The sequence below is a fragment of the Crotalus tigris genome, unplaced genomic scaffold (genome assembly GCF_016545835.1).
Source record: "Crotalus tigris isolate CLP2741 ecotype Arizona unplaced genomic scaffold, ASM1654583v1 scf7180000017781.746583, whole genome shotgun sequence".
NCBI classification, from domain to species: Eukaryota; Metazoa; Chordata; class Lepidosauria; order Squamata; family Viperidae; genus Crotalus; species Crotalus tigris.
This window is the reverse complement of record NW_024096631.1, coordinates 531360-556862: the sequence shown is the minus strand read 5'-3', so window position 1 is coordinate 556862 and position 25503 is coordinate 531360. Positions and strand designations below refer to the sequence as shown.

Here is a 25503-nt window from a genome sequence, read left to right as displayed (position 1 = left end):
ATAGTAACGTTTTTCTGTGAGGAGCTGTAGCAGGTTATAATACTATAAAAGAAAATCAAATCATTTGTAGACTGGGAAGAAACCTTATTCAACTAAAAGCAAATGTATGAATTTATTCCAGATACTGATTTTATAGCCATTGTCTATAGCAACTGTGTCCAAAACATTCTAACTCTCAAGAGGACAACTCTCTGGTAAATGGTACATCTGTGAAACTGTAGGAAACATCTGGGAAATAGCTGAACAAAAGTAACAAATTTAAAAGTTTTCTTCCACAGACACAAAATCTAGACTATAATTTTAAAAGAATTACTTAGCTAAGGCCCTGTATGTATAGGCAATTTTCCCAAGGGTTCACTTGAGAAACTGGGACTGTTGTGGAGGGTCCAACCAACAGAATCAACACATTACTATGAACTGCCCACACATACATAAATTGGGAAAAAAATAGCAGTCAACTTCAAAATAAAAGCAATGCAGTTGTATTATGTGCATTTACATTTTATTTTTAATTTCCAATTAACCTCATGCAGGCCAGAGAGGGACAGCCAGGGGGCCAAATGTAGCCCCAGGACTGTAAAATGCCCAGGTCTGACATAGGATCATAAGCATTGGGTTCATTAAAATAAAAGGAGCGCATAAACACATGTGAATTTTGCTTAGCTCTATGGGATAGTAGACTGCTTAGATATTGCTTATAAGAATATCATTCATTCAGAAACAAAAACTCTTGTGTATACATAATTTTATATTGTAAGCGGACTTAAAATTAAATTTGCCACTATTCTGATAACATTAAGCATTGTTTTATTTAAAACAAGGATACTTCATCAAGAAAAAAATAAAGTATCTAAAATGCTGTGTCCAACTTCTTGCACTGATGACATAAATTATTTTAAAATTAAGAAGAATGGATACTCCAGATTCTAATAACCAGGTTCTTCTAAAAGATCTTTGTGGCCCTGCCCCATCTGGGTCTTTCTCTTTCTCTGCTGATTTCACAGCTGATTTCTCTGGCTCCAGAGCTTTGAAGTCTGTCCAAGTGAGCTGTACCACTGGTCAAAAGAGACATCTTTCTTCTTGTGGAGGTTTCCTTTCTGTGAGGGAACTGGGCCCTTAGGCAGACAAGAATCGATAATACTCTTTCTCCTGATTAGATAGTCTCATTAAAGGATCTATGGATGGGGAACCTGGGGTCCTCCAGATATTGATGAATTATGAATCTCAACATCTGGAGAATGTTCTGCAAGCCAAAAAAATAGCCAATACAAATATTTTCACTTATGTCACAAACAATTGGCTTGAAGCCCCAACTGGGGGAATATCATGATAGAGGTGGTTAACAGACCAATAGAAGATCCTACCTTTCCCCCTGTACATTCTGCTTCCTCCCCATCCTTTAGTCATAATCTGTATTTTTATTGTAATAATATATATAAGGAAACAAACAACAACAAAACACACAGAGAGATATATTCATGGTTTTATGTTGATTTCCACTTTAAAATCATTAAGGCAAATTGTTGCCATTGTTTTTTATGTATTGATTGAAGTTTATGTAAGCAATATCTATGCCTTGGTTGAGCAATGCCTTAATTATTGCTTGTTGGCATATTGAGTCAAACACCTTTTCGTAGTCAATGAAAGCCATGCACAGAGGCTTCGTTGTGTAGTCGTTATGCCTTTCAATGATTTGCTGAACAATCTGGATGTGATCTATGGTTTTATTGCTTTTAATGTTGTAAGCCACTCAGATTCACCTTACAGTGAGATGGGCAGCAAATAAATTTAAATAAAATAAAATAATAAAATAGTCCCAAGGCTGATGACATTAGTCTTAGTAATCCTGCATATACTTTTTTAACCACTATCAAAAGTTCAGAAAGTTCCTGCTATGACTTCTGCCGTGGCAAGAAAAGTTAGACAAAAGCACCTACCGTGTTTTCCCAAAAATAAGACTGGGTCTTATTTTTTTTTGTCTCCAAAAGAGGCACCAAGTCTTATTTTCAGGGTAGGCCTTACCTCATCTCTGGCATTGACAGCCCCACCAAGCCACTCCACTTCTTCTGGGGCCGAAGTTCTGTAGCTGCATTGGTGCCTGCATTTTGCAGTCAGGCCTTTCCAGAAGGCCTAAGCAGCCAAGTACTGAGCTATGGATTCAATCCATAGCTTGGTACTTGGCTGCTGAGGTCTTGCAGAACGGAGCTATCCATAGCTCGGTTCTTGGCTGCACAGCCTTCCAGAAAGGCCTGTGACAGAGAAACACAGGCCTGGCTGCAGAAGAGGCCTCAGAAGAAGAGGGCTGGCAAGCAGAGGCCTGGCTCAAGGTAAGTGGGTGTGGGGCAGGTGGGACAACTCCACACCCCCACCCCCAGCTTGATTTTTAGGTGTATGCCTCGCCCCAAAACTAGGGTTTATATTTGGGATAGGGCTTATATTAGGCCCACCCCCAAAATCAAGGACTTATTGTTGGTTAGGCCTTACTTTCGGGGAAACACGGTAGGTATAATCTCTTACTTTCTTTTTTCCATCTACTCTGCAATTCCAGGAATGACTGGCCTAAAAACATTAAATGGCTAAGCCAAGATTTTTTTTCCAAATCCACCTACATTTCACTTCTACTCTTAGATGAAGATATTTTTTAAAAATATTGTATGCATCTACCCTTTATCTTCATATTTAAAACACCTGCCTTCTCTTTAAACAGTATGGGGTTCACAGAAGACTCACATTGAATAAACAGCAAGTTTGGCTGTCATTTAAATTAAGTTCTTACCAGTAGAAAATCTGTAATGAGTGAAACATTATTATTTCACTGAGCAGCTCAGTATTTTGACGTTTTTTTTAATCTCTTACATGTTTGCTCAAGGAGATTCAGATTTCCCTGGCAGACTATAATCCCTAGTTGAGACAGTTATGACATCCATGCAGTTCCACTTCCCTTCTGTTGCCTAAGAAGTAGACTTTGAGGGTTATTTGTGACTTTATTTCCGTTGACTCATTAAAAATATATGTGAAAGGAAATTCAGGAAATTTGTCCTTCCTGCACAACAATATATATCTTCATTAGCAATTATGCTTATGTGGAAATGATGAGAAAAGTCAAGACTACAAAATTAATATTAAAGCCAACTCTTATTGTCTAAACTTTCCACCCCTGAAAAAAAATCTCCTTTTCATATTATTTTTCAGGACGCAAAACTGCACAAAGAAGAAATTTTGTATATAATGTCTAAATGAAAAACTTCCCAGGCCTTTGTAACTTCACTGGCTGAAGTACTGCCTGTCAGGCAGATGAAGTCATGCAATAAAGATGCTGGTGCCCCAGGTAATGTTGCACCAACTGGATTTCTACCTGTCATCCATTTGAGGAGACCTCTTGGCCCTCTGCCCCTAGAAGGAAATCAGTATCACTTTATTGATGGAACAGAAGATTGGAGTAAAGTAAAAGGCATAGTAGCAACACCAGACATAGCAGTTTTAAGTCAAAAGAAAAGAAATAAAATGAAGGAAGCCATTTTCAGACACAGCCAGCTATATTAATGGTGATAAAAAGCAGAGGTTTGGGTGGGAACTGGTTTGATCTACCTTCAAGAAAACAGTTTTCAATTACAGGGTTACAGGAAACTTTGCACTCCCCGCTCACCCATCAGACCACAAAGAAAAATAGATGCATATGCTGTCATGGCAGAGACAACACAACTTTTCCATGTTTGGGAAAAATGAAAAACTGATTTGTACATGTATAAAAGCAGATTCAAAGAAAATCACCATCATAATAACAGGTAAAATAAATGCTTTTCAGAAAGAAATGGCAAAACATCCATTTAATATGGTAAATTATAAATTTCCATCTAAAAAAAATAACATATTAATAAACTATGTATTATGATAACCCTAAAATATCTCCAATATAATACAGTATTATACATACAATATTACTTTCAATTACTGTCCAGTAATTAAGAGGGAGATGAGCAGTTTGATAAACAAGTAAATAATAAATAAACAAACAAATAAATAAATAAATGATAGAAGTCAATCTTAAAAGTGTCTGCCATTATAGATATGCAACTTTTTAAGAGAAAAGTGGATCTGAAAATGTCAGGCTGCAAGAGTGATATGGAAAAAGATGTTACACTAAATTTACAAATGAAATGCCAGGTGCAAACAACCAGACCCATGCTGGAAAAGTTCAGTTAGCTATTTTATTGTTAAAGCCTATAAAAAGAATCTTCTCAGATTAATGGCTGCACCTGGGTGAGGCTAGATAAGGTTCAATGGCATGGGAGTTGGACTTCATCCTCTTGTGCCCACATAAGATTCAAGGTTTTTTCCTCATTTGACTCCTCCCCCTGGTTCGGTCAGTCTCTCTCCTATATTGGCAGATATATAAATAATTGAAAAGAATATGTAACAGGAAAAGCAAAAAAGTATCTTGGATAATATTTTAATATTGGATCTACAGAAGAGATCTGTTACAATTCTGAAGGATTTTGTGAGAAGGGACAAAAAAAATGAAAGAAAACAAGTTCTAGAATATTATCTGAAGAGATTAAAGATCAATATTGTTAAACGTAAAAGAAATGAATGTGAAATGGGTTTATTTGATCAAGATTAAAATAGGTATGTTGCTATTTCTAGCAAGCCTTAATGGACTTTTGCTGACCAGGACTGAATGTAAGGATCTATATATAGATAGGAAATGAGATATGGTATGAAGGGTGTTTTGTTTTGTTTTTTGTATTTTAAGAGCAGGTGATTAGTTGTTAAAATTGTTCACATTTGTTGTGACAAGGGGAAAATCATCTTTAAATATTTCTTTCCTTCTGCGCTCTCTCTCTCTCTCTCTCTTCCTCCCTCCCTCCCTCCCTCCCTCCCTCCCTCTTTGTATGTGTGTGTGTGTGTATTCATCTATTTTCTGCACTATATATTTATTTTTTGTAGTTTGTATTAACTTTAATCTGTTTAACTATGTTTAATAAATTATTATGTTTAAGAATTCTAATAAAATAAAAATAAAAAACACATTTGTGATGCTCTAAGCTCTTACTAACCTTATTATGGATTATTACAGACAACATGATTTACTATGCATTTATTGACTTAAATACTATGCATAGTATAATCAGTGGAACAACCTGCCTCCAGAAGTTGTGAATGGAAGTTTTTAAGAGAATACTGGACAACCATTTGTCTGAAACGGTATAGGGTTTCCTGCCTGAACAGGGAGTTGGACTAGAAGACCTCCAATGTGCCTTCCAACTCTATTATTATTATTATTATTATTATTATTATTATTATTATTATTATTATTATTATTATTATTGTTGTTGTTGTTGTTGTTGTTGTTGTATTTTTTCTTCTATACCTGTATCTATTATGTAATAGACAAATGAATGGTATAAACATAAGGACTTGGATAGTTATTCTAAATATTGTAATTGAATAGTTTGCTTTTAATTTCACTGCTTTATTAAAAGGCAAATCAGCAGATGTGTTCTATTACATTTACAGTATGTACTGAGAAGAGAGTAAATTATATAGATACCAAATCCAAGTGCCATTTTTCCAAGGGCCCTTTATTTTACCACTGTAGGACATGGTTACCAACCTGATGCCTTCCAGATGTTTTGGACTTTGACCCCCATGAATGCCAGTCAGATTGGCAAACAGAAAAGAATTGAAGGAGCTGTCATCCAAAATGTGTATAGGAATCAGGTTATTTCACTAGCTATGAATAGGACTAGGGGATATGCTATTCAATCCATTAAGCAAAGGAATTGTATACACAATTCATTCATGAGATATAAACTCTTTTTCCTCCACAATCTCTCTATAAGAACAATGGAAAATTGCCAATTTTTCAACATTTCTGAAGCCAAAAGGATTGTAAGATTTAAACACACACACACCAACCACAGACTTGAAAATTCTCACATATTCAGAATAAAACATTCCTAATTGAGTCATTAGTTAAGAACAGTTTAATTATCAAAACAGCAATTTTGAAATATATTCAAGATCAATCAAGTGACAGGTCTCTTCAGGTTTTTCTCATTAAGAAAATGCATTTCCCCAAATCTCCAGCTTTCAAAATGAGGCCAGAAGGAATATATTTGTGAAACCATGTGCTCATACTGATCATGCTAAGGGCCTCATAAGCTAATGAACATTTTATTCTCAAATAAAGAAAGTATTTAAAAATATGCTTAACATTTCCAGAAATTATGATTTCCTGACAGGGGTAGATTTTTTTTTTAAATGGTGTAATGTCCAGATTAAGTCTCTATATTGTGTCCAATGCATCATACTGAAACCAGGCCACGTGAAAATATAGCCTATGATTCCTTCTGTCTTCATAAATACAAATTTTGAAAGTTTATATTTCATTTTCTTAATAGTCTTGATGAAAAAGAGCACTCAAGCCTTGCCCTGCAAGAGAGTACGATACGAGTCTGGTTGCAAAAAGTATGTAGTAGAATTTGGAGTTCTGCAGCCTATAGCCCTAATAATAAAAACAATCTCATAACAGCAGACTTGTAAGTTAGTTCTACTGGAGTAACCAGAACTACATATTTAAACACATAAAACAACAAAACAGTACTTGATTTTGTCACTTTACTAAACTACTGTCTTATGTTCATTATCTTAACAGCATCCCAAGAGCCTTGTTCAGAGTACAACCATTCAAATTCCCACTATCCTTTGTAGTACAGTATAATATTAGAGAAACTATGTCATGATCCATTTATGTCATAAAATATGGGAGTTATAAGTCAGATCATTGCTAAATCTTCTCCACAAAAAAACCTCCAAGGAACTGCTATAACAGTTTCACAAACATTAAAATCTTGGTAAAAGGATTCAGAATGTTTTATGATAAAATTCCATAGATATCTAAATTCTGCTTTGACACAATCATTATGATTAATAAATCTCATTACTTATAATTAATAGTTAACAATTTTCTATGGCAAACCATCTGGAGTCTTAGAAGCCAGGAGGTAGATAAGTTCATATGAATACAGAAAAACATACAAACAATATAATCCAATAAACTAAAATAAAATAAAAAGCTCCTATTTAAAAGTTCTACAAAAATGAAGTAATAGTTACCATTACATTTGCTGTTGTTCTTTTTTTGTCTATTTCTTAATAAAAAATAACCTGTAGAAAAATGATAAAGCTCAGCATAGAAGACTTTTAAGGCAGAAATTATGCCTACTGTGAAAAGGCTGAGGTCAGCTATAAAGAGCTCCCTTGAAGAATAAAGGGAGCCTTGTTTTCAGCTAAACTATGAAAAGGAGAAAATACCTATGATCTAACAAATGAAAAATGCATACAATATAAGTCAGGCCAGAGACTTCAGTTTAAATTTTAAGGGACAACACATAATTAGCATTCCACTGGCACAGCAATATCCAGATACTTTCAATCTGAAATAAATTGGACCAGATGTATAAAACTGCAAAGACATCCTGCAATTAAATAGAGTAGTTGGTATGGATTCTTCATTTTTCACTTGATAAACATTTCCACAGGACATAACTACCAACCAAAAGGAAGAATATTACAAAAGTAATAGTAGTAGTAGTAGTAGTAATAGTAGTAGTAGTAGTAGTAGTAAAGTTGGAAGGGACCTTGGAGGTCAAACCCCCTGCTCAGGCCAGAGACCCTATACCCTTTCAGACAAATGACTGTTCAGTCTCTTCTTAAAAACTTCCAGTGTTGGAGCATTCACCACTTCTGGAGGCAGGTTGTTCCACTGGTTAATTGTTCTAACTGTCAGGAAGTTTCTCCTTAGTTCTAAGTTGCTTCTCTCCTTGATTAGTTTCCATCTATTGCTTCTTGTCCTGCCTTCAGGTGCTTTGGAGAACAGCTTGACTCCCTCTTCTTTGCGGCAGCCCCTGAGATATTGGAACACTGCTATCATGTCCCCCCTTGTCCTTCTCTTCATTAAACTAGACATATCCAATTCCAGCAACCGTTCCTTATATGTTTTAGCCCAATGATGGCAAACATTTTAGAGACCGAGTGACCAAAAACTGCCCCACCCCTGCTCAGCCCTCCCTGCTCTGCCCCCGCCCCCTGGGCCACCCACCGCCTTCATGGCCTCTGCAACAGATCGCCCAGGCAGCCCTGCAGTACAATGGCAGCCTCTGCCCACACCCCACAGCATGATTTGTACACAACGGGGCACGAGACTTGTCCCTGCTGCCCGGGTGCTATGTCCTTGGTTGCGCTGCTCTGCGCAGGCCATGCCCAGGGGTGAATCTCCTCTGGGGGGGCTGCTGGTGAGGAGGGGGTGTGAGGGGAGGCAGGAATGGGGCGATGGTGCACGTGCCCACAGAGAGGGCTCTGAGTGCCGCCTCTGGCACACCTGCCATAGGTTCGCCACCACTGTTTTAGCCTCCAATCCTCTAATCATCTTTGTTGCTCTTTTCTGTACTCTTTTTAGAGTCTCAACATCTTTTTTACATCGTGACCAAAACTGGATGCAGTATTCCAAGTGTGGCCTTACCAAGGCATTATAAAGTGGTATTAATACTTCACGTGAGCTTGATTCTTTCCCTGTTAATGCAGCCTAACACTATGTTGGCTTTTTTGGCAGCTGCAGCACACTGCTGGCTCATATCTAAGTGACTGTCCACTGGGATTCCGAGATCCCTCTCACAGTTGCTACTATTAAGCAAGGTACCACCTATACTATACTGTACCTGTACATTTGGTTTTTCTTGCCTAAATTTAGAACCTTACTTTTTTCACCACTGAATTTCATTTTGTTAGATAGCGCCCAGTGTTCAAGTCTTTCCAGATCCTCCTGTATCTTAAGCCTGTTTTCTGGACTGTTGGCTACTCCAGCCAGCTTGGTGTTGTCTGCAAATTTGATGAATTCTACATCTATCCCCTCGTCTAAATTGTTGATGAAGATGTTGAAGAGCACTGGGCCCAGAACAGAGCCCTTGGGCACCCCACTACACACTTCCCTCCATGTAGATGTGGTTCCATTGAGGACCACACGCTGAGTACGGCCGGTTAGCCAGCTACGAATCCATTTGGGGGTGATGCTATCTAACCCACATTTTTCTATCTTATCAAGTAGTAGGTTGTGATCTACTTTATCAAATGCCTTACTGAAGTCCTAGTAAATTATATCCACAGCATTCCTCTGGTCCACTAATTTTGTCACTTGGTCAAAGAATGCAATAAGATTTGTCTGTCATGATCTGTTTTTCACAAACCCATGTTGGCTTTTAGTAATGACTTTGTTGGCCTCTAGGTGTTTACTGATTCATTGTTTGATTATCTTTTCTAGAATCTTTCCAGTTATTGAGGTCAGGCTGATAAAGTCTCTAGTTTCCTGGATCTATTTTTTTCCCTTTTTTGAAGATGGGAACTACTTCAGCTCTCTTCCAGTGCTCCAAGATCTTTGAAAAATTCCCCAGTGCTCCAAGATCTTTGAAAAATATAGTTCAGTGGTTCTGAGATCACATCTGCCAGTTCCTTGAGAACCTTGGGGTGTAATCTATTTGGTCCTGGTGATTTGAACTCGTCTAGGCTGGACAGGTGCTCACTTACCATTTTCTTGCCTATCTTAACTTGTGTTTCTAATCTGTTTTTTATGGGTACTGTTTTTGATAGGTTGGACTGTTTTTTTCCCTTTGTGTAAAGACAGATACAAAAAATGAGTTAAATATTTCTGCTTTCTCCCTCTTTCTTGTCACCTTCTTTCCCCCACTAATGGACCAATTATTTCCTTAACCTTTTTTCTTGTTTTTTACATGTTGAAATAAGCTTTTTTTTTTTTGACTTTGGTCACAAGCCTTAGTTCATTTTGATCCTTAGCTTTCCTCACTTCATCTTTGCAGGCTTGGACTATTTGCTGATATTCTGCTTTAGTTAGTTCGACTTTTAATACTTGTTGTTTTTATCTTTCAATTTATCAGAGAGTTCTTTATGCAGCCATACTGGTTTCTTTTGAGAGCTGTTATTTTTCTTCTTTGCTGGTATTGTGCTAGACTGGCCTTTTATTATTTCACTTTTCAAAATTTCCCAAGCTTCTTGAGTTGTTTTCCCCTTGAGTATTCTCATCCATGGAATCCTTCCCATGCTCTCTCTAAGTTTATTGAAATTAGCTCTCTTAAACTCCAAGACTCTAGTTTGACTGTTTTCTACTGGTTGTGCTTCCATAATGTTGAATTCCAATATTGCATGATCACTTCCCCCCACGGTTCCTGTGGGTTGGGAAAGTATAATAGGAAATCAAAATTTTATTATGGATACTGGAGAGCAAGTTAAATTAACCAGAAAATCAGTAGGTATTATTAGGTTTTTCAGGTATTTTGAACATATAGTACAGGTCGACCTCAGATTACAAGCATAATGGAGTCTGTCCATTACGGTCATAACCCAGGAAGATGTTAAATGAATCACGATAAGTGAATGAGCCTCCATCCCTGCTCTCACCAAGGCATTTGTTAATTGAATGCACAGGTTGTTAATAGCAAAGCAATAGCATAGACTTATATACCATGCTTTACAGCCCTCTCTAAGTGGTTTACAGAGTCAGCATATTGCCCCCAACAATCTGGGTCCTCATTTTACTGACCTCGGAAGGATGGAAGGCTGGATCAACCTTGAACCTTCCTTGAGGAGTCCAGAATCGAACTGCTGGAGTGAGCATTCTAACCACTGTGCCACCCCTGCTCTTAAGTGTATATTGGGTATCTCGGGGTGGGAAGGATTATTGGGGGAGGGGCTAGTGAAAGAAGAACAGGCTGGGCAATGTAGCAAAAAAGGGAAGAAGTGTGCTTAAAGATGCACATGTACACACACACTTTGCCTTTTCACAAAAGTGCTTTTGCGAATGGAGGAAGCATGCATAAAGACGTGCACACACACACACGCTTCTCCTTTTTGCAAAGGTGCTTTTGCGAAGAGGAAAGAAGCCTGTAGGAAGGAAACGTTTGCCATTGCTTCATGCCTTCCCTACACCACCATTAATTCGACTAGTTTAAGACTAGTGGAGCTAATGGTGGGAGGAAGGAAGGATAGTATCTAGCAACAAAAGGAAAACAGCTTTGCCAGCGCCCGAGAATAAGATGGCTGCTTTTCTGCCATGTGACCCAGCTTGTTCTTTTCTACCCCAACATCTTGAGCTCTGGAGATCTTTGAAAGAAAGTGAACAATTGGTGATGGAATGGGGAGGAGCAAAGCAGGCCCAGTGCCTGGCAGGGCAGGATGGGGGGAAATAGGCAGGGGGCATGTTGCAGCATCTTTGCAGTTGGTTGTAAGGGTGAACAACTGCCATTTTGCTGCAACACACGTAACTTTGGGACCAGGTCGTAAGTGCTTTGAGGGGGTGTCATAACTTTGAACTGTTGCTAAGTAAATTGACACAACTCGAGGACTACTTGTATTAGCATAATAAATAATTCCTCTTCAGTCTGTAAGATCTGATATTTTAGAAAGATCATTAAAATTTTCCAGCTTGCTTTTTTGTAGGAGAGTATGGATAGTAGGCTACACAACAAGTGAAAATAAATTGAAAAGTCTCCAGTAATATTCTCTGACCTGGTGCCCTTCAGAAATGTCCACAGTTGCTAAGGATTTGGGTCGCTCACATCCAATATGCTAGTGGCACATCAGATCAGGGAAGACTTAAAGTCCAGAGGAATGTGTGGTCATTATTTGGAAAACCCGTTTATTCTCTTTCCAATGAAAATCAAATGTGGAACCTAAATGAATCCAGCATCTTAGATAATTTATGTTTTCCTTCAGTGGTCACAAAGAAATTGCCAGTTACTCTTATCACTTCAGGTGACAAACTTGCATTAACAGCTAACATTATAAATTAATTTAGCTAATGTGAAAGGATAAATATTGTACTACATATTTGAGAGTTGCCTGACTACCAATAGGATAGCCTGATTCTGAATATGCCCAATGCAGTCAAATATCACTGCCAATCTTAGATTATGCAAAAAAAAAAAAAAAAAAAAAAATCCATTCCTTTTCAAGGTCATGCATTTTGTGGCTAAACCTGCATGTTAAAATAGCTGAAATATTGGATGAAGACATGGATCATTTTGTATATCTTGATCTCCCACCTTTCTACTTCTCTGTCTGCCCCTAGGTTTTAATATTATTAAGAAGAGAAGGAAATTTCATTCAGATAAAGATGTATCAATGTAGTTTTAGGTATGATTCAACAAACCAAAGTACTGCAGTTCAGGTTTGCAGACTGAATCAAGGATAGAGGTGAAAAATTATATAGGAGCAATAAAAATGAGTCTTCAAAAGACAACTAACTGCTTTATGAACAAATTGTGGGTTGAAAAGTAACTTTTACTTTAATTTTTTTTCTCCTTCAATAAAAAAAATCAGGTAATATATGCTAAGAAGCAAATAGTTTACTATTCCTGTTCCAATAATTTCTGCAAATCGAACTTTGAGGCATTTTAAATAAATTAAATATAAAATATTCATCTCTAAAGAGATTAGAAAATAAACAATAAATAACTTGTCCTATGTAAAATTTCATATAATAGGGCCAAACAAAAATAATACTCTTCAGACTTCCGGTTCGTCACATAGCCGCCATGGACGGTTGAGAGACTTGCTCTCTCTCCCCTGTTCAGTTTCGCATCGCTGGGGGGCCCTGAAAAGGACCGAAAGTCACCCCGAAAAGGCGACCAGCAAGGAGGGGCTTTCGCAGCAACTCTTCCGTCAGACCAGGCAATCCCTCCAAACTGGTGAACAAAAGGACTGGCCATAGAAATATGGCTCGTCCCTAGGCTGCAAACAGCCAAAGTCACACTACCATCTGGCAACTTCAAAGCAGCATGGACAGGACTGGGTGCGGTTTGCCTCTCTTACATCCTAACTATTTAATTACCTGCATAAGCTGCTAAAATACTTTCCCCCCTGTGGTGAGGGAAGGGGGATTCTAGCCCTCCCTCCAGAAACAGCAGCTATCAACTACTTGGGAGTTTAAAATGTTGGAAAAATACTGAGATCTTAACTGGAATCCTATTTCCTAAAATTGGTGGATTATAAGATTTGCAACTTTCTCCTCTCTCTATATATATTTCTTCCTTGATTTTTATTCTAATTACTATTGAAGATTCGGGTCCCCCCCCCCCTTAAAATAGAGTGAAAAAAAAACCCCTAAAAAGATCCAACTAACTCTAAGACATAACCTGCTATTATCTAAGATACTTGTTGACAGCTTTGAAAATAGACAAGACACTCTAACAAGCAGTTAGAGTGCAGTACTGCAGGCCACTTTAGCTGACTGTGTTCAGCAGGTCAGCGGTTCAAATCTCACCGGCTCAAGGTTGACTCAGCCTTCCATCCTTCTGGGGTAGGTAAAATGAGGACCCAGATTGTTGGGGGCAATGTAAATATATATATACATTGCTTACTGGTGTACACCGCTTAGAGGGTGCTTGCACTTAAAGCGGTATATAAGTCTCATAAATAAATAAATCTGCAAAATTCAGCTCAGCTCCCTATTTGGTGGACTTTCTGACTGTCAGTTTCTTTCTCTTGAGTTTAATATATTACAATGGAAGGCGAACAGGAAAGGATTTCTTCTACAGAGGAAGTACAGGAACAAATTCTTTGTATGTTAAAAGCGATGATCCAAACTCTACATATGCAAGCTCTGGATATACAAACTCAAACTATGACTTCAATCGAAGAATTTTATACAGAATTCTATAGAGAAAGTGAAACAACCAAATGTTATGACAGAAGACTTAGATACTCAACAAATACAGGCAATAGAAAACACAAAAAAGAAATTGATAATAGAGAACAAGGAAAGGGCAGTTTCTTATAAACCAGAAGGAATTTGAAGATAAACAAGAAAAACAGATGAAAGAGAAGATAAATACTTCGGGACAACTGCATGGAACTGGAAAAATAAAGAGACTACCAGCTAAATCAAGTCCTCTTAAGAAAACATCAACTGGACATTCTTATTAACATCAAACAATAGCCACAACAATACAAGGAGATTTTTTTGATGATTTAAAGGCAAAAATACGAAAAATGACCTGGCAGAGGAAAAAAGCTAGAATAAGATTGAAAAAGATTGGGGTTCTGATCTATATATGAGATCTAAAATAGAATATATCTAAATAGATAGAATGTGTATTCTGAACACAAGACATTGTAACGATTTGAAATAAAGAAAATTTTGGTCATATAAAATCTAGAAATATGTTGAAATAAGAATATTATTTTGTCATTAGATGGGTAAGATAGAGGGTAGAAGTTACATATAAGATGTGTATTTTAAATATTAGAATATATGAGCAATTGGGATAAAGGAATTGTGTTTAATTAAAATTTGGAAAAATTAAATATTAAATGTAATTTGAACGTCTACAAATAATTAAGATTTGAATTTAAGATACTGTTATGAGTTGAGACAGTAAAAGTATAAGTACTAATAATTAAATTTGTATATGGGTTTGTGGTATAAATGTTAGTGGTTTATTTTCAATTTTTTTTTCTCTTTCTGGAAAGGAAGAAAGGAAGGAAGCGAAGGGAAGAAAAAAAAATTAGCTCCAAATGTGAGATAGGAGATTTAGAAATTGGGATCATTTAAAACCTGGAAATGATAAAGATTAAACATTAAACTTAATATCAATGGCAAATTAAAGTTAAGAAAAACTTACTACATTATTGTCTAAAAGGTGGAACGTCAAATTAATTAAGATATGTATAGACTGAAGATTATTGATGAATATTAGAAAGATATTTTTTGTTTGATTAATAGAGTAAGAACTGTGTTGGTTTGAACATGACAGTAGATATCATGGGGGAAAGAGAGGGAATTAGTTTGTTGTAATAATTTGAGATTTGTACTGATGATATTCAAATGTAACAGAATTACTGTGCTCAGACGCCATGCTACTTTTCAAATATGTAAATGTAATATTGTAAAATTAATAAAAAACTTGAAACTGAAAAAAATAATACTCTCCAATTCATCTGTAATTTGCAATTCTCTTAAATCATGCCAGCATAGCTTTTTTTCATTTCCTACAAATGCAATACAAAGAGCATAACAATATTAATCATAGCCAAAATGTATCAGGGTGCTGCCAAGCATAATACAATGTTACATATAATTTTTTGTACATCTGATATGATCTCTTAACTTTTTACCTCCCTTCCTATGTTTAAAAGTACTCTGCCAAAAGCCATAGAAAAAGATACAAATAATAATACTACAATCACTTCTGAAATTGCTATAAAACTTGATTTTTTTTGAAAATCTGAATATTAATGAGATATTCATGAAAATGTGATACACATTACTTCGAGTGGAATTCAATTTCATAACTTCAACATAAATAAATTTGAAAAATACCATGCGATTTTAGCTTATCAAATTCCATGTGTGTGTGTATTAAATGACACATTCTGCATAACTTTTTAATGTTATTTTTATACTTTTATTAATTTCAAAGTCACCAAATTCTACCATAATGCAACTCTATCTAAATTTTCCTATATAAATTCATGTGGTAGTTGAAAGGAACCTTATTTTTTCTTTTCTCTTAAGGATCACAAATTAAGCCACAACATTAAGCAATTAACTGATAGCATATAAAATAGGAATAGATGGGGGGGGGGAACTTTTCACTGTCTGTGAGTTTGTATTCTTTGAAATACTGAGGCTTTCATTAGTCACACATTCCAAGCTTGCAGTCTGCAGGCTTCTGACTAAGGCTCCTGTGATTTATTTGAGGAGAAATACTCCGTCTACAATCTTATGACTGAACACAACAATCCCCAAGCTGAATGGAATGTAAGGAATGCAGAGTGCCTGTCAGGCTGAGGCAGCCAGGAAAGCACAAAGTTATCAAGTTGGCTTGGCTGAAATACTCCAATCACTTCCTCTAGTAAGGGATGAAAGGAATCCTCTCAGATTCTTCTTCAGGCCAATCGCAGTTTTGTGCCCAGGAAGGAAAATAATTTTTTTCTTTTCCAGAAAACAGTACAAAACGCTGCTGGCATGTGAAGAATGAAAGCATGCAGCAAACTATCTTTATGAAACCAGCTGTTGAGGTACAGCTTTCCCAGCAGCTGTTCTTAAGTTTCTTGGCCTGTGTCTGTATATGCATGTGCACACGCACACTCACACATCTTTCTTCTCTCAGAGTGGTAAGACTTAATTAACACATATGGAGCAAAGAGAAGTAGTATTTTAAAACATAGCTAAGCATTTTCTAGCAGCAGGAATAAGTAGAACTAATGCTGTGGATGAAAAGGGTGGACAGAAATTATGCTTTGTTGAATGATAAAATTAGGAGGCCTCCTGCAAGATATTTTGAAGGTTTTGGTTTTCAACCTAGCGTATAAGCCTGAACTAAAAGCAATTACAGTATAAGTCTGTATCAGAAAAACACAGCCACTCTTCAGTCTAATGTTTAAAGTAAAATGCAATGGAAGAATTATAAGGTTAGAGCCCTGCTACACTTAACTAAATTTTTATGTCAACATTTTTGTGTCCTCGTTCATTCATTATCATCCAACACAAGGAAACCGAATGTTTCCTACCTGTCTGAAAACAACATAATGTGCAACCTCAATTTTGGAAGGGAACTATATTTCAGGTCCATGCAACTAAAAACAAAGTGATTCATGCTGGATTGCCACTTTTGACAGAAAGAAAGAAAGAAAGAAAGAAAGAAAGAAAGAAAGAAAGAAAGAAAGAAAGAAAGAAAGAAAGAAAGATTTGAACAAGCTTTGAATACATTGCTTTCTGACTACCGTACTTTCTGGCGTATAAGACGACTTTCGCAAGCTTTAAAATTGGTGCTGAAGTTGGGGGTCATCTTATACGCCGAGTCGTTTTATACACCGGAAATAATGGTAGTTTCCGGTGTATAAGACGACTTTCTAGGCATGCGACTCGGCGCCTAAGCGGGGGTCATCTTATACGCCGGGTCACCTTATACACCGGAATATACGGTAGTTTAATGAGAGTAGCAGAAATGAAACAGATAAACTAGAAACTTACAGATGAGGACTGAACAATCGACTCATTTTAGGTATATGTTCCTTTTCACAGTCTAGATCATCATCTCCTTGGTCCATGCTGAACCTCCTTTTGCAAGGGCTGATTGGGGGTGGCCCAGTCCTGTGGTTGGTTGCAGCAGCAGATATGGGGAGAGACTGTATCCTGGGCTCTCCTCGTAGTGCAGCTTCACCTAGAGAAAAAGCAAAGATAGAATTAATGGAACAAAAAACAGGAACATAAAGAGGGCACCTTGTGAAGTCATCATCTTGCTTAAGGTGGTTTCTTTTTTTAAAAAAATGCTTTATATTTGTCAGTCTTTTAAAAGAATAGTTATATGCTAATTATTCATTTTTTTAATTAAAGCAAGATAATTATAAATCTATACAGGTAGTCCTTCAACTTACAACTAGTCATTTAGTGACTGTTTGAAGTTACAACAGCACTGAAAAAAAATGACGTATGACCATTTATCATACTTATGACTTACGTGGTCGCATGATTAAAATTCGGACGCTTGGCAACTTGCAAAATTATGACATTTGCAGTGTCCCGGGGTCACGTGATCCACTTTTGCAACCTTCTGACAAGCAAAGTCAATGGGGAAGCCAGATTCACTTAACACTTGTATTACTAACTTATCAACTGCAGTGATTCGCTTAACAACTGTGGCAAGAAAGATGACAAAATGGGGCAAAACTCACTTAACAACTGTCTTGCTTATCAATAGAAATTTTGAGCTCAGTTGTACTTGTAAGTTGAAGACTACCTGTAATTTGCTAACATTCAGTTTCTAAAATACACCTATTTTGGAAAAAACAGCAGAGATTATAATTATAAATACATTTTACAATTAGTATATTCATTTAAAACTGAAACAATCAATTACACGTAGTCCTCATTTAGTGATCAGAATTAGTACCGGCAACTCTGTCATTAAGCGTTAACCTCGTGACCATGACGGACTTACAACTTCACTTCCGCTGCAGTCATTAAGAGAGATATCACAGGAACACAATTTCACTGCTGGCTCTTCTTTGATTTTTCTTGTCATAAGCCAGCTGTGAAATATGCAAAGGGCAATCACGTGACTGCGTGATACTGACTGATCATAAATGCCCCCTATTTGCAAAGCACCTGAGTGTTGATCGTGTATCTGTGGGAATGTTCCAGCCGCTGTATGTGCAAGGACTGGTCATAAAATTACTTTTTCAGCACATCATAACTTTGAATGGTAATTAACTACCTTATTCTATTTTTAGTTTAAAATAGCAGAAAATCACTTTACTGATTTTCAGTAGCACATTTTGGCAAAGTGTTAAGAGGGGTTCTAGAAGCCTTTGGGAGACACAAGTTTTAGATTACTCACCCTGATTCTGTGACTAAATAACAGCATCATAACATTCCCACTTGGCAAGCTATGCCAAGAGATAATGGACTTGCTTGGGGACATGGGGATTGGAGGTAGGTTGGATTTTTCCTTCCTCCCTCCCTCCCTGCCCGATTCACACATAGGTGACTCTGGGAGGCTTACAACATTTATGAGTGTCACAACCAGTTCAATCCATTTAGCCTAATAAGCTAAAACCAACCAAACTATATTCTGGTGCAAAGGACAGCGCCATATATTGCAGCCTTTTTTCTTCTTTCATTATGTCCAAAATATAATTACCAAGAACTGGACCAGCAGCACATATATCTGAGCAAAAGCAATTCCACATTTTATATACTATTCAATGCACAGCTCACATATAAAAAGAGCCCTGTTTTAATAAGCTCAACAAACCCAATTTTGTTGTGAAAGAAACCACTCAGAACTAATCTCCACTATGTTTACCAGTAAAAATAAACATTTGCCAATTTAGCAAAAAAAGATATAAACTAGCAAATACACTGTGGGCTATAAACATGCCACAAGTAATGGCTTCTATTCAAGACTCTGGCACCAAAACTAAACAGTAACTTTCCACTTTCTACCTACATGTTAAAAGAAAAACGGTGGGCTCCATGGCAAACAAGTTTCCCATCTGAACATCCTGCTGTGTTCATACTCAAGTTATTATTAACTTTGATATTTCTCTCCCAGTTTCCTGTTTTATCCCATCCCATCCCAACGCCAAATGTTAATAAATGCTTGTCAGGCAACTACTTGTTACTATAAAGAAGGCAAAATAATTTAGAAAAAAGTGTAATGTGTTTTCTTGGATTCTACCATTTATATCAAGAGTTGACTATGTTGCAACTCATATATGTGATGTCTGCAACACAGCCAAGTGGTATCCACAAGTCCTAAAAAGTCTTTAAAAGCTGTCAAAATCTCACAAAATATCTTTGAGATATTCAAAAACAGTACTCCTGCTGCTGAATGCTATAAGAGCAATATATGATAGCATGCATATCAATAAATGGAACCTTATTAGATAGTTCAACACTTACCAGAGAGTATGATATGGATGGACAGTTAGAGATAACTATAAGATATTTATTTAATGTATTTATTTATATCCTGTCTTTATTATTTTTACGAACTCAAGGAGGCAAACTTATCCAACACATCTTCCTAGTCCTTTTTTTTCTCACAAAACAAACCCGTGAGGCAGGTTGGGCTGAGAGAGAGTGACTGGAGGCCTGAAGTGACATAAGCGGTAGGTGGTTTTGGAAAGGAATATATGTGCACTTTTGTAAACAGATTTTTGCATCATGTTTTTGGCTAAGAAGCCAAATGATCTGCAATAGACTGTCTGAAGCAATAAAGAAGCTGGATTTTAAAATTAAGAGAATTCTAGGAATCAATCCACACCTCTTAAACTGCCAAGCTTGGAAAAAAAAACAGTCCTAGATTATATATGCTTTTAAATAAAGAGCCATACCCCAGTTTTCCTAATTTACTACGAGATTTGTTTATGGCACAGAGAGTATTTATCCTCAGAATACTTCTCTTTGTTTCATCAAGCAACTGGGCAGGGACACAGACTATCGTATATGCCGGCGTATAAGGCGACTTCTGCAAGCGTTCAAATCGGCGCCAAAGACGGGGGTCGTCTTATACGCCGAGTCGTCTTATACGCCGGAAATACTGATAGTTTCCGGCGTATAAGACGACGTTCTAGGAATGTGGCTCGGCGACAAAGACGGGAGTCGTCTTATACGACGGGTCGCCTTGTACGCCGGCATATACAGTATCTCTCGAATACCTGTGCTTATAGCTCTTACTCATCAACTTCCCTCACAAAGATTTGGAATGTTAGATAATATGATGAAATACAAACAAAACACAAAAGATAATGTAATGTATTGTTTGTCTATCATAATATTACATCAGTGCAACCGTATAACTACAAATACACAGAACACAAAGCTCCACAATTTAGATTTAATCATTTCTAAGAAGCAGAGTTAAACTTCTCCATCTATTTGACAATACAGATCTACCTATTTGCTCAGGATTTTATGAATATACTTAACTGCTAGTCTGTAAGTGCTTGAGAGGTCTTTTTCTCTTTCACACATTAAAGTGCATCCACATTTGTATTTTCCCCCTTAATGCAATCAATACTTTCTTTTCTTGAACCACAATTTATAGTAACATACTCTAAAAAGGCAGTTGAAAAACCTTTAAATGTTGTCACAATTGCTTTCTGTATTTAAAAGGTGCTTTCAGATGAGATTTTTATTCTACAAACCTCTGTGCCTAACTCATGAAATTTTACTGGTGATCCAGAAGGCTATTATCTTCCATTTATAATGCTCTCAATTTTTTTTTAATCTCCTCTTACCAGAAAATCAAACTTCATTAAGGGCAAAATGTTAAATACTGAACTCGCATAATGTTAAATGTTAGCAGCTATCAATGTAGCAGCAAGAGTACTGCATTGTTTTATACAAAAATTCTTTCAACAAAACGTGTTGGCAGGAATGAAGTGTATCTCCTTAAGGCACAGGTTGGCAACCTGTGGCTCCGGAGCTGCATATGGCTCTTTGAGCCTTCCCCTGCGATTCCCAGCCTCCTCTGCCATTTGCAGAGAGAGACAGAGACAGAGAGAGGCACTTGCACTTCCCTTCTCTCTCTCTCTCTCTCTCTCTCTCTCTCTCTCTCTCTCTCTCTCTCTCTGTGCATCTGTGTCTGTAAAAAAGAGAGTGGACTCGCCATGTTCTCCGACAAGCTGAAAAGCTTACTGGGCGGGACTCCTCCCTTTGCTGCGTCTCTGCAGGAAGCAGGAAACAGGAAGCAGGGAGGGCAGGAGAGAGCTAGCTAGCCCAGCTATGCTGACTCAGGAATTCTGGGAGTTGAAGTCCATGAGTCATAAAAGAGCCAAGGTTGCTTACTCCTGAGCTTGTTGGAGAACAGCTTGAAGCCAGCTTGCCAGGTGAGAAGAAGATCAGAGAGAAGGAGAGAGGGAGGGAGGGAGGGAGAGAGAGAGAGGGAGAGAAAGAGAGAGGAGGAGACAGAGAGACCCTTTTGACATCTAAAATGAAGATAACATTGCATATATTTTTTACCTTTATGATTATATGTGTGTGTGTGTGTGTGTGTGTGTGTGTGTGCGCGCCTTTTAAAATGCTAAAAATGTGAATCCAGGGCATTATGTTAGCCAAATAAGAAAGAAAAAATGAACACCAGGATATAATAAACCAGACTGTTTAATATAAACAAGCCTGTGGTTAAAAAGAGTCATTAAGCTTTCGTCAGGCCAAACCGTCGACGTCATCAGAGTTGGAGTAAAAGGAGATCAGGAAGGCAGCTCATATAACCTGCCTCTGCGCCCAGCTTCTTGAGCGCGTCATCGGCCCGTTGATTGTATTAATCCGTACCATGCAGAGTTGTTCAGCATCAGGTACTGTCCTTGGCTCCGCTAGTTGACAGCCGCTCTCCAAGTGCTTGCACACACTCTAAAAGAGCACTTGAGGATCATAAAACAACTAGCGGAGCCAAGGATATATGCAGTTTTATCTTCATTTTAGATATCAAAAGGGTTTTGCGGCTCCCAGTATTTTGTTTTCGGCGGTAAACGGGTCCAAGTGGCTCTTTGAGTGTTTTGGGTTGCCTACCCCTGTCTTAAAGCATTAAAGCAGTTGCATCTTCCAGAGATTTTACAGGCTATGTCAAAGGCATTCCCGATTATCCAACTGTACATCTACATGTACAGAACACTTCCAGGAACCACTGAGGGCATTGCATTGAGCCTTCCAGTGAAAGTAGTTGATTTAATATTTCCAGAAATGCACTTTCACTCACAACAAAGCATTTTAAAGCATTCCTTTTTTATTTCTGTGTGCAGTCCTAGTATTTTTATTAGCAAAGAAAGGAACTTTACCACATATTGTTACCTTTTATCCCAGATACAAGACAAAATTAAATGTCGTGTAGGCATTGTTATTTATTCATTTGTATACTGTCCTTTCATGCTTCACACAAGAAAATGCCAGGGGAGGCAAGGAGAATCCTCAAAGATCGGAAGAATTTATTTGAAGCACTTCCCTGCTTCCTGATTAGCTCTCATACCAGAAATTATATGTTGTTGTTAATTGCGAAGTCGTGTCCGACCCATCGCGACCCCATGGACAATGTTCCTCCAGGTCTTCCTGTCCTCTACCATCTTCTGGAGTCCATTTAAGTTCTCACCTACTGCTTCAGTGACTCCATCCAGCCATCTCATTCTCTGTCGTCCCCTTCTTCTATTGCCCTCAATCTTTCCCAGCATTAGGCACTTCTCCAGTGAGTCCTTCCTTCTCATTAGGTGGCCAAAGTATTTGAGTTTCAACTTCATGATCTGGCCTTCTAAAGAGCAGTCGGGGTTGATCTCTTCTAGGACTGACCGGTTTGAACGCCTTGCAGTCCAAGGGACTCGCAGGAGTCTTCTCCAGCACCATAGTTCAAAGGCCTCAATTCTTTGGCGCTCAGCCTTTCTTATGTCCAACTTTCACAGCCATACATTGCAACTGGGAAAACCATGGCCTGGACTATACGCACTTTTGTTGGCAGGGTGATGTCTCTGCTTTTTAGTATGCTGTCTAGATTTGCCATAGCTTTCCTCCCCAGGAGCAAGCGTCTTTTAATGTCTTGGCTGCAGTCCCCATCTGAGGTGATCTTTGAGGCCAGAAAAATAAAATCTGTCACTACCTCCATTTCTTCCCCATCTATTTGCCAGGAATTGAGAGGGCCGGATGCCATGATTTTGGTTTTCTTAATGTTGAGTTTCAAGCCTACGTTTGCACTCTCCTTCTTCACCCGCATCAAGAGGCTCTTTAGTTCCTCTTCACTTTCTGCCATTAGAGTGGTATCATCTGCATATCTTAGGTTGTTGATATTTCTCTCGGCAATCTTAATTCCAAAGAAATTATATAATTAGGTTTAAAAAAATACTGCAGGAGGTAGAACTGAAAGTTATATACTATATAACTTTATAAGTTATGGACTATATATGCATAGTACAACTATTATTATGTATTATGAGTGGCCATGACTGAACTTTCAGACAATTCTGCTTGGATGACTGAGAATCTTCATTGACATACTGCCACATATTTTGGGGAAGAAACTCTTGAGGTTGATGCAGGAATACCCCTAAGAATTTTAGGAGTTGGTACATTCCAATGAATCTCTGCCTACTTAAATTCCCCTAACCAACTTGTTCAGATTGAAGACGTTACTTGGATAAGCAATGAAATGTCTCAAACCACCAAGAAAAGTCCAATTGCCATGACTCAACTTTTAGACCATTCTACCTTGATAACTGAGAATCTTGATGGTGATCAGAGAAAAATATTCTCCAAAACTCTAATATTCCCTGCTTAAAGAACATAATAAAGCTCTTTTTGAGGCTTTGTGATAGTGAGAACACCACAAAGTTAAATGGCCGTTAAGACTAATTTCAAATACTGTATCTATGGTAAGGTCTTCCACCAAATGTACAGTACATGCAGTTGTGCCCACCATCATGCATATTAATGCTTACTCTCTTGTAATTTCTTCCTCTCCAAAGAACATAGAAACATTAATTTCCTTCTTGCTAATTATTTCAGCACTGGGATAAGCATTCCGAAGGATGTGGGAATGGGGAAACAAGAAAGCTGAATTAATTCATAAGCACAGTCATGATCACATGATTTTCCACTTGGTGACTATGTCACTTAGCCACCAAGTTGCTGGTCCAAATTGTGATTGTTAAAAGGCTATCTGTATACATCAGAACTATATTCTAATTGATTTGTTAGTCATCATTTATAATCTTAAACTTCTATAAAGCCATTCCATTTTGGGACTATCATTAGAATAGAATTCTTTATTGGCCAAGTATGGCTGGACACACAAGGAATTTGTTTTCGTTGCATAAGCTCTCAGTGTACATTACATCTTGTGTTAACAAATTCTATTGTTAAATATCTACTTTGAAATGTGCTATTAGAATTTAACCCACCTTAATCATCAATCATTCAGCTTTACTCAAAGATCCTGGGCTATAACAATTAATTCCCAAGAGAATTAATTATTGGCTACATGTAATCTATTGATATACCTTCATGAATGTTCATCAAAGTATGTACGCTTTTATAAACTTTTATCATGACATGCCCTTGACTTTTCAGTGCAGGGGAAAAATTTCTGCCCTTGGGGCATAGTGGGGAATATAATACTCCAACAATGTGCCATCCTACTTTTCTCCCTTGACTACTTACTGTGAGAAGAGCATACACTCAAAATGGAGACACATGATGTTGCCAAATTTTGCTGCAAGCCCCATCTGAAAATTACTATGTTACAGAAATATAGTCCCATGTTTAAATGAAGTAGAGATTATTAAAGGGTTAGAAACAGGCTAGGCTAGTTTTAGATGAGTATAATTTAATGATAATGATCATTTAATATGACAAAATCAGGACTTGAAGCTAAACATTATCACTCGCTGACAGATGCAACTCAAACTTCTATGAAGAGATTAGCTACCAACTTCAAAATTTGGTAGTCTAAAGTATAGATATTCAGTATTGTAATCCTCCATTTTTTTCTGCATGACATAAAATATTAGGATTGGGCAAAGCATTGGAAAGGTGTTTACTCGTTAGAACAGACACGTTCTTTGGTAGGGTCACAAGTTTATCCCAGTTGTCTGCCTCTGCATAGACAGAGAACTGTTCCATTGGGATAGCCAGCAAAGTGTCTGTGCATACATAACAAGTGCTTAGATAGCCTTTCAAATGCTATGTATAGCCCTAGATAAATATTTAAATCCTAGTGTTTGCACAATGTTAGTGAACTTTATTTTCTTACTTAATTCAGTGTTCACTGAGATGGCCATGGCATTCTGTCTGACACATGCAAAAGAAACAAAGCTGATTGTTTCAGCTGTAATCCTTTGTACGTTCTATTTCAAGTAATTTCAGATGCAAACACAATAGTATAGATGAATGTACAATAAATTACATCTCTTTTGCTTTATGGCATCCCATTTTAAAACACA

At 37.4% G+C, this 25503-nt stretch overlaps 1 protein-coding gene across 2 annotated transcripts in view; it reads right to left on the bottom strand.

Moving 5' to 3' along the window:
• VGLL4 (vestigial like family member 4) overlaps positions 1-25503 on the bottom strand; it is a 109572-nt gene that overhangs the window by 26660 nt on the left and 57409 nt on the right. For both annotated transcript variants that reach the window (XM_039342248.1, XM_039342247.1), the window contains one exon: positions 17048-17237. In XM_039342248.1, coding sequence (XP_039198182.1) covers positions 17048-17237 — 190 coding nt within the window. The remainder of the gene's footprint in view (positions 1-17047; positions 17238-25503) is intronic.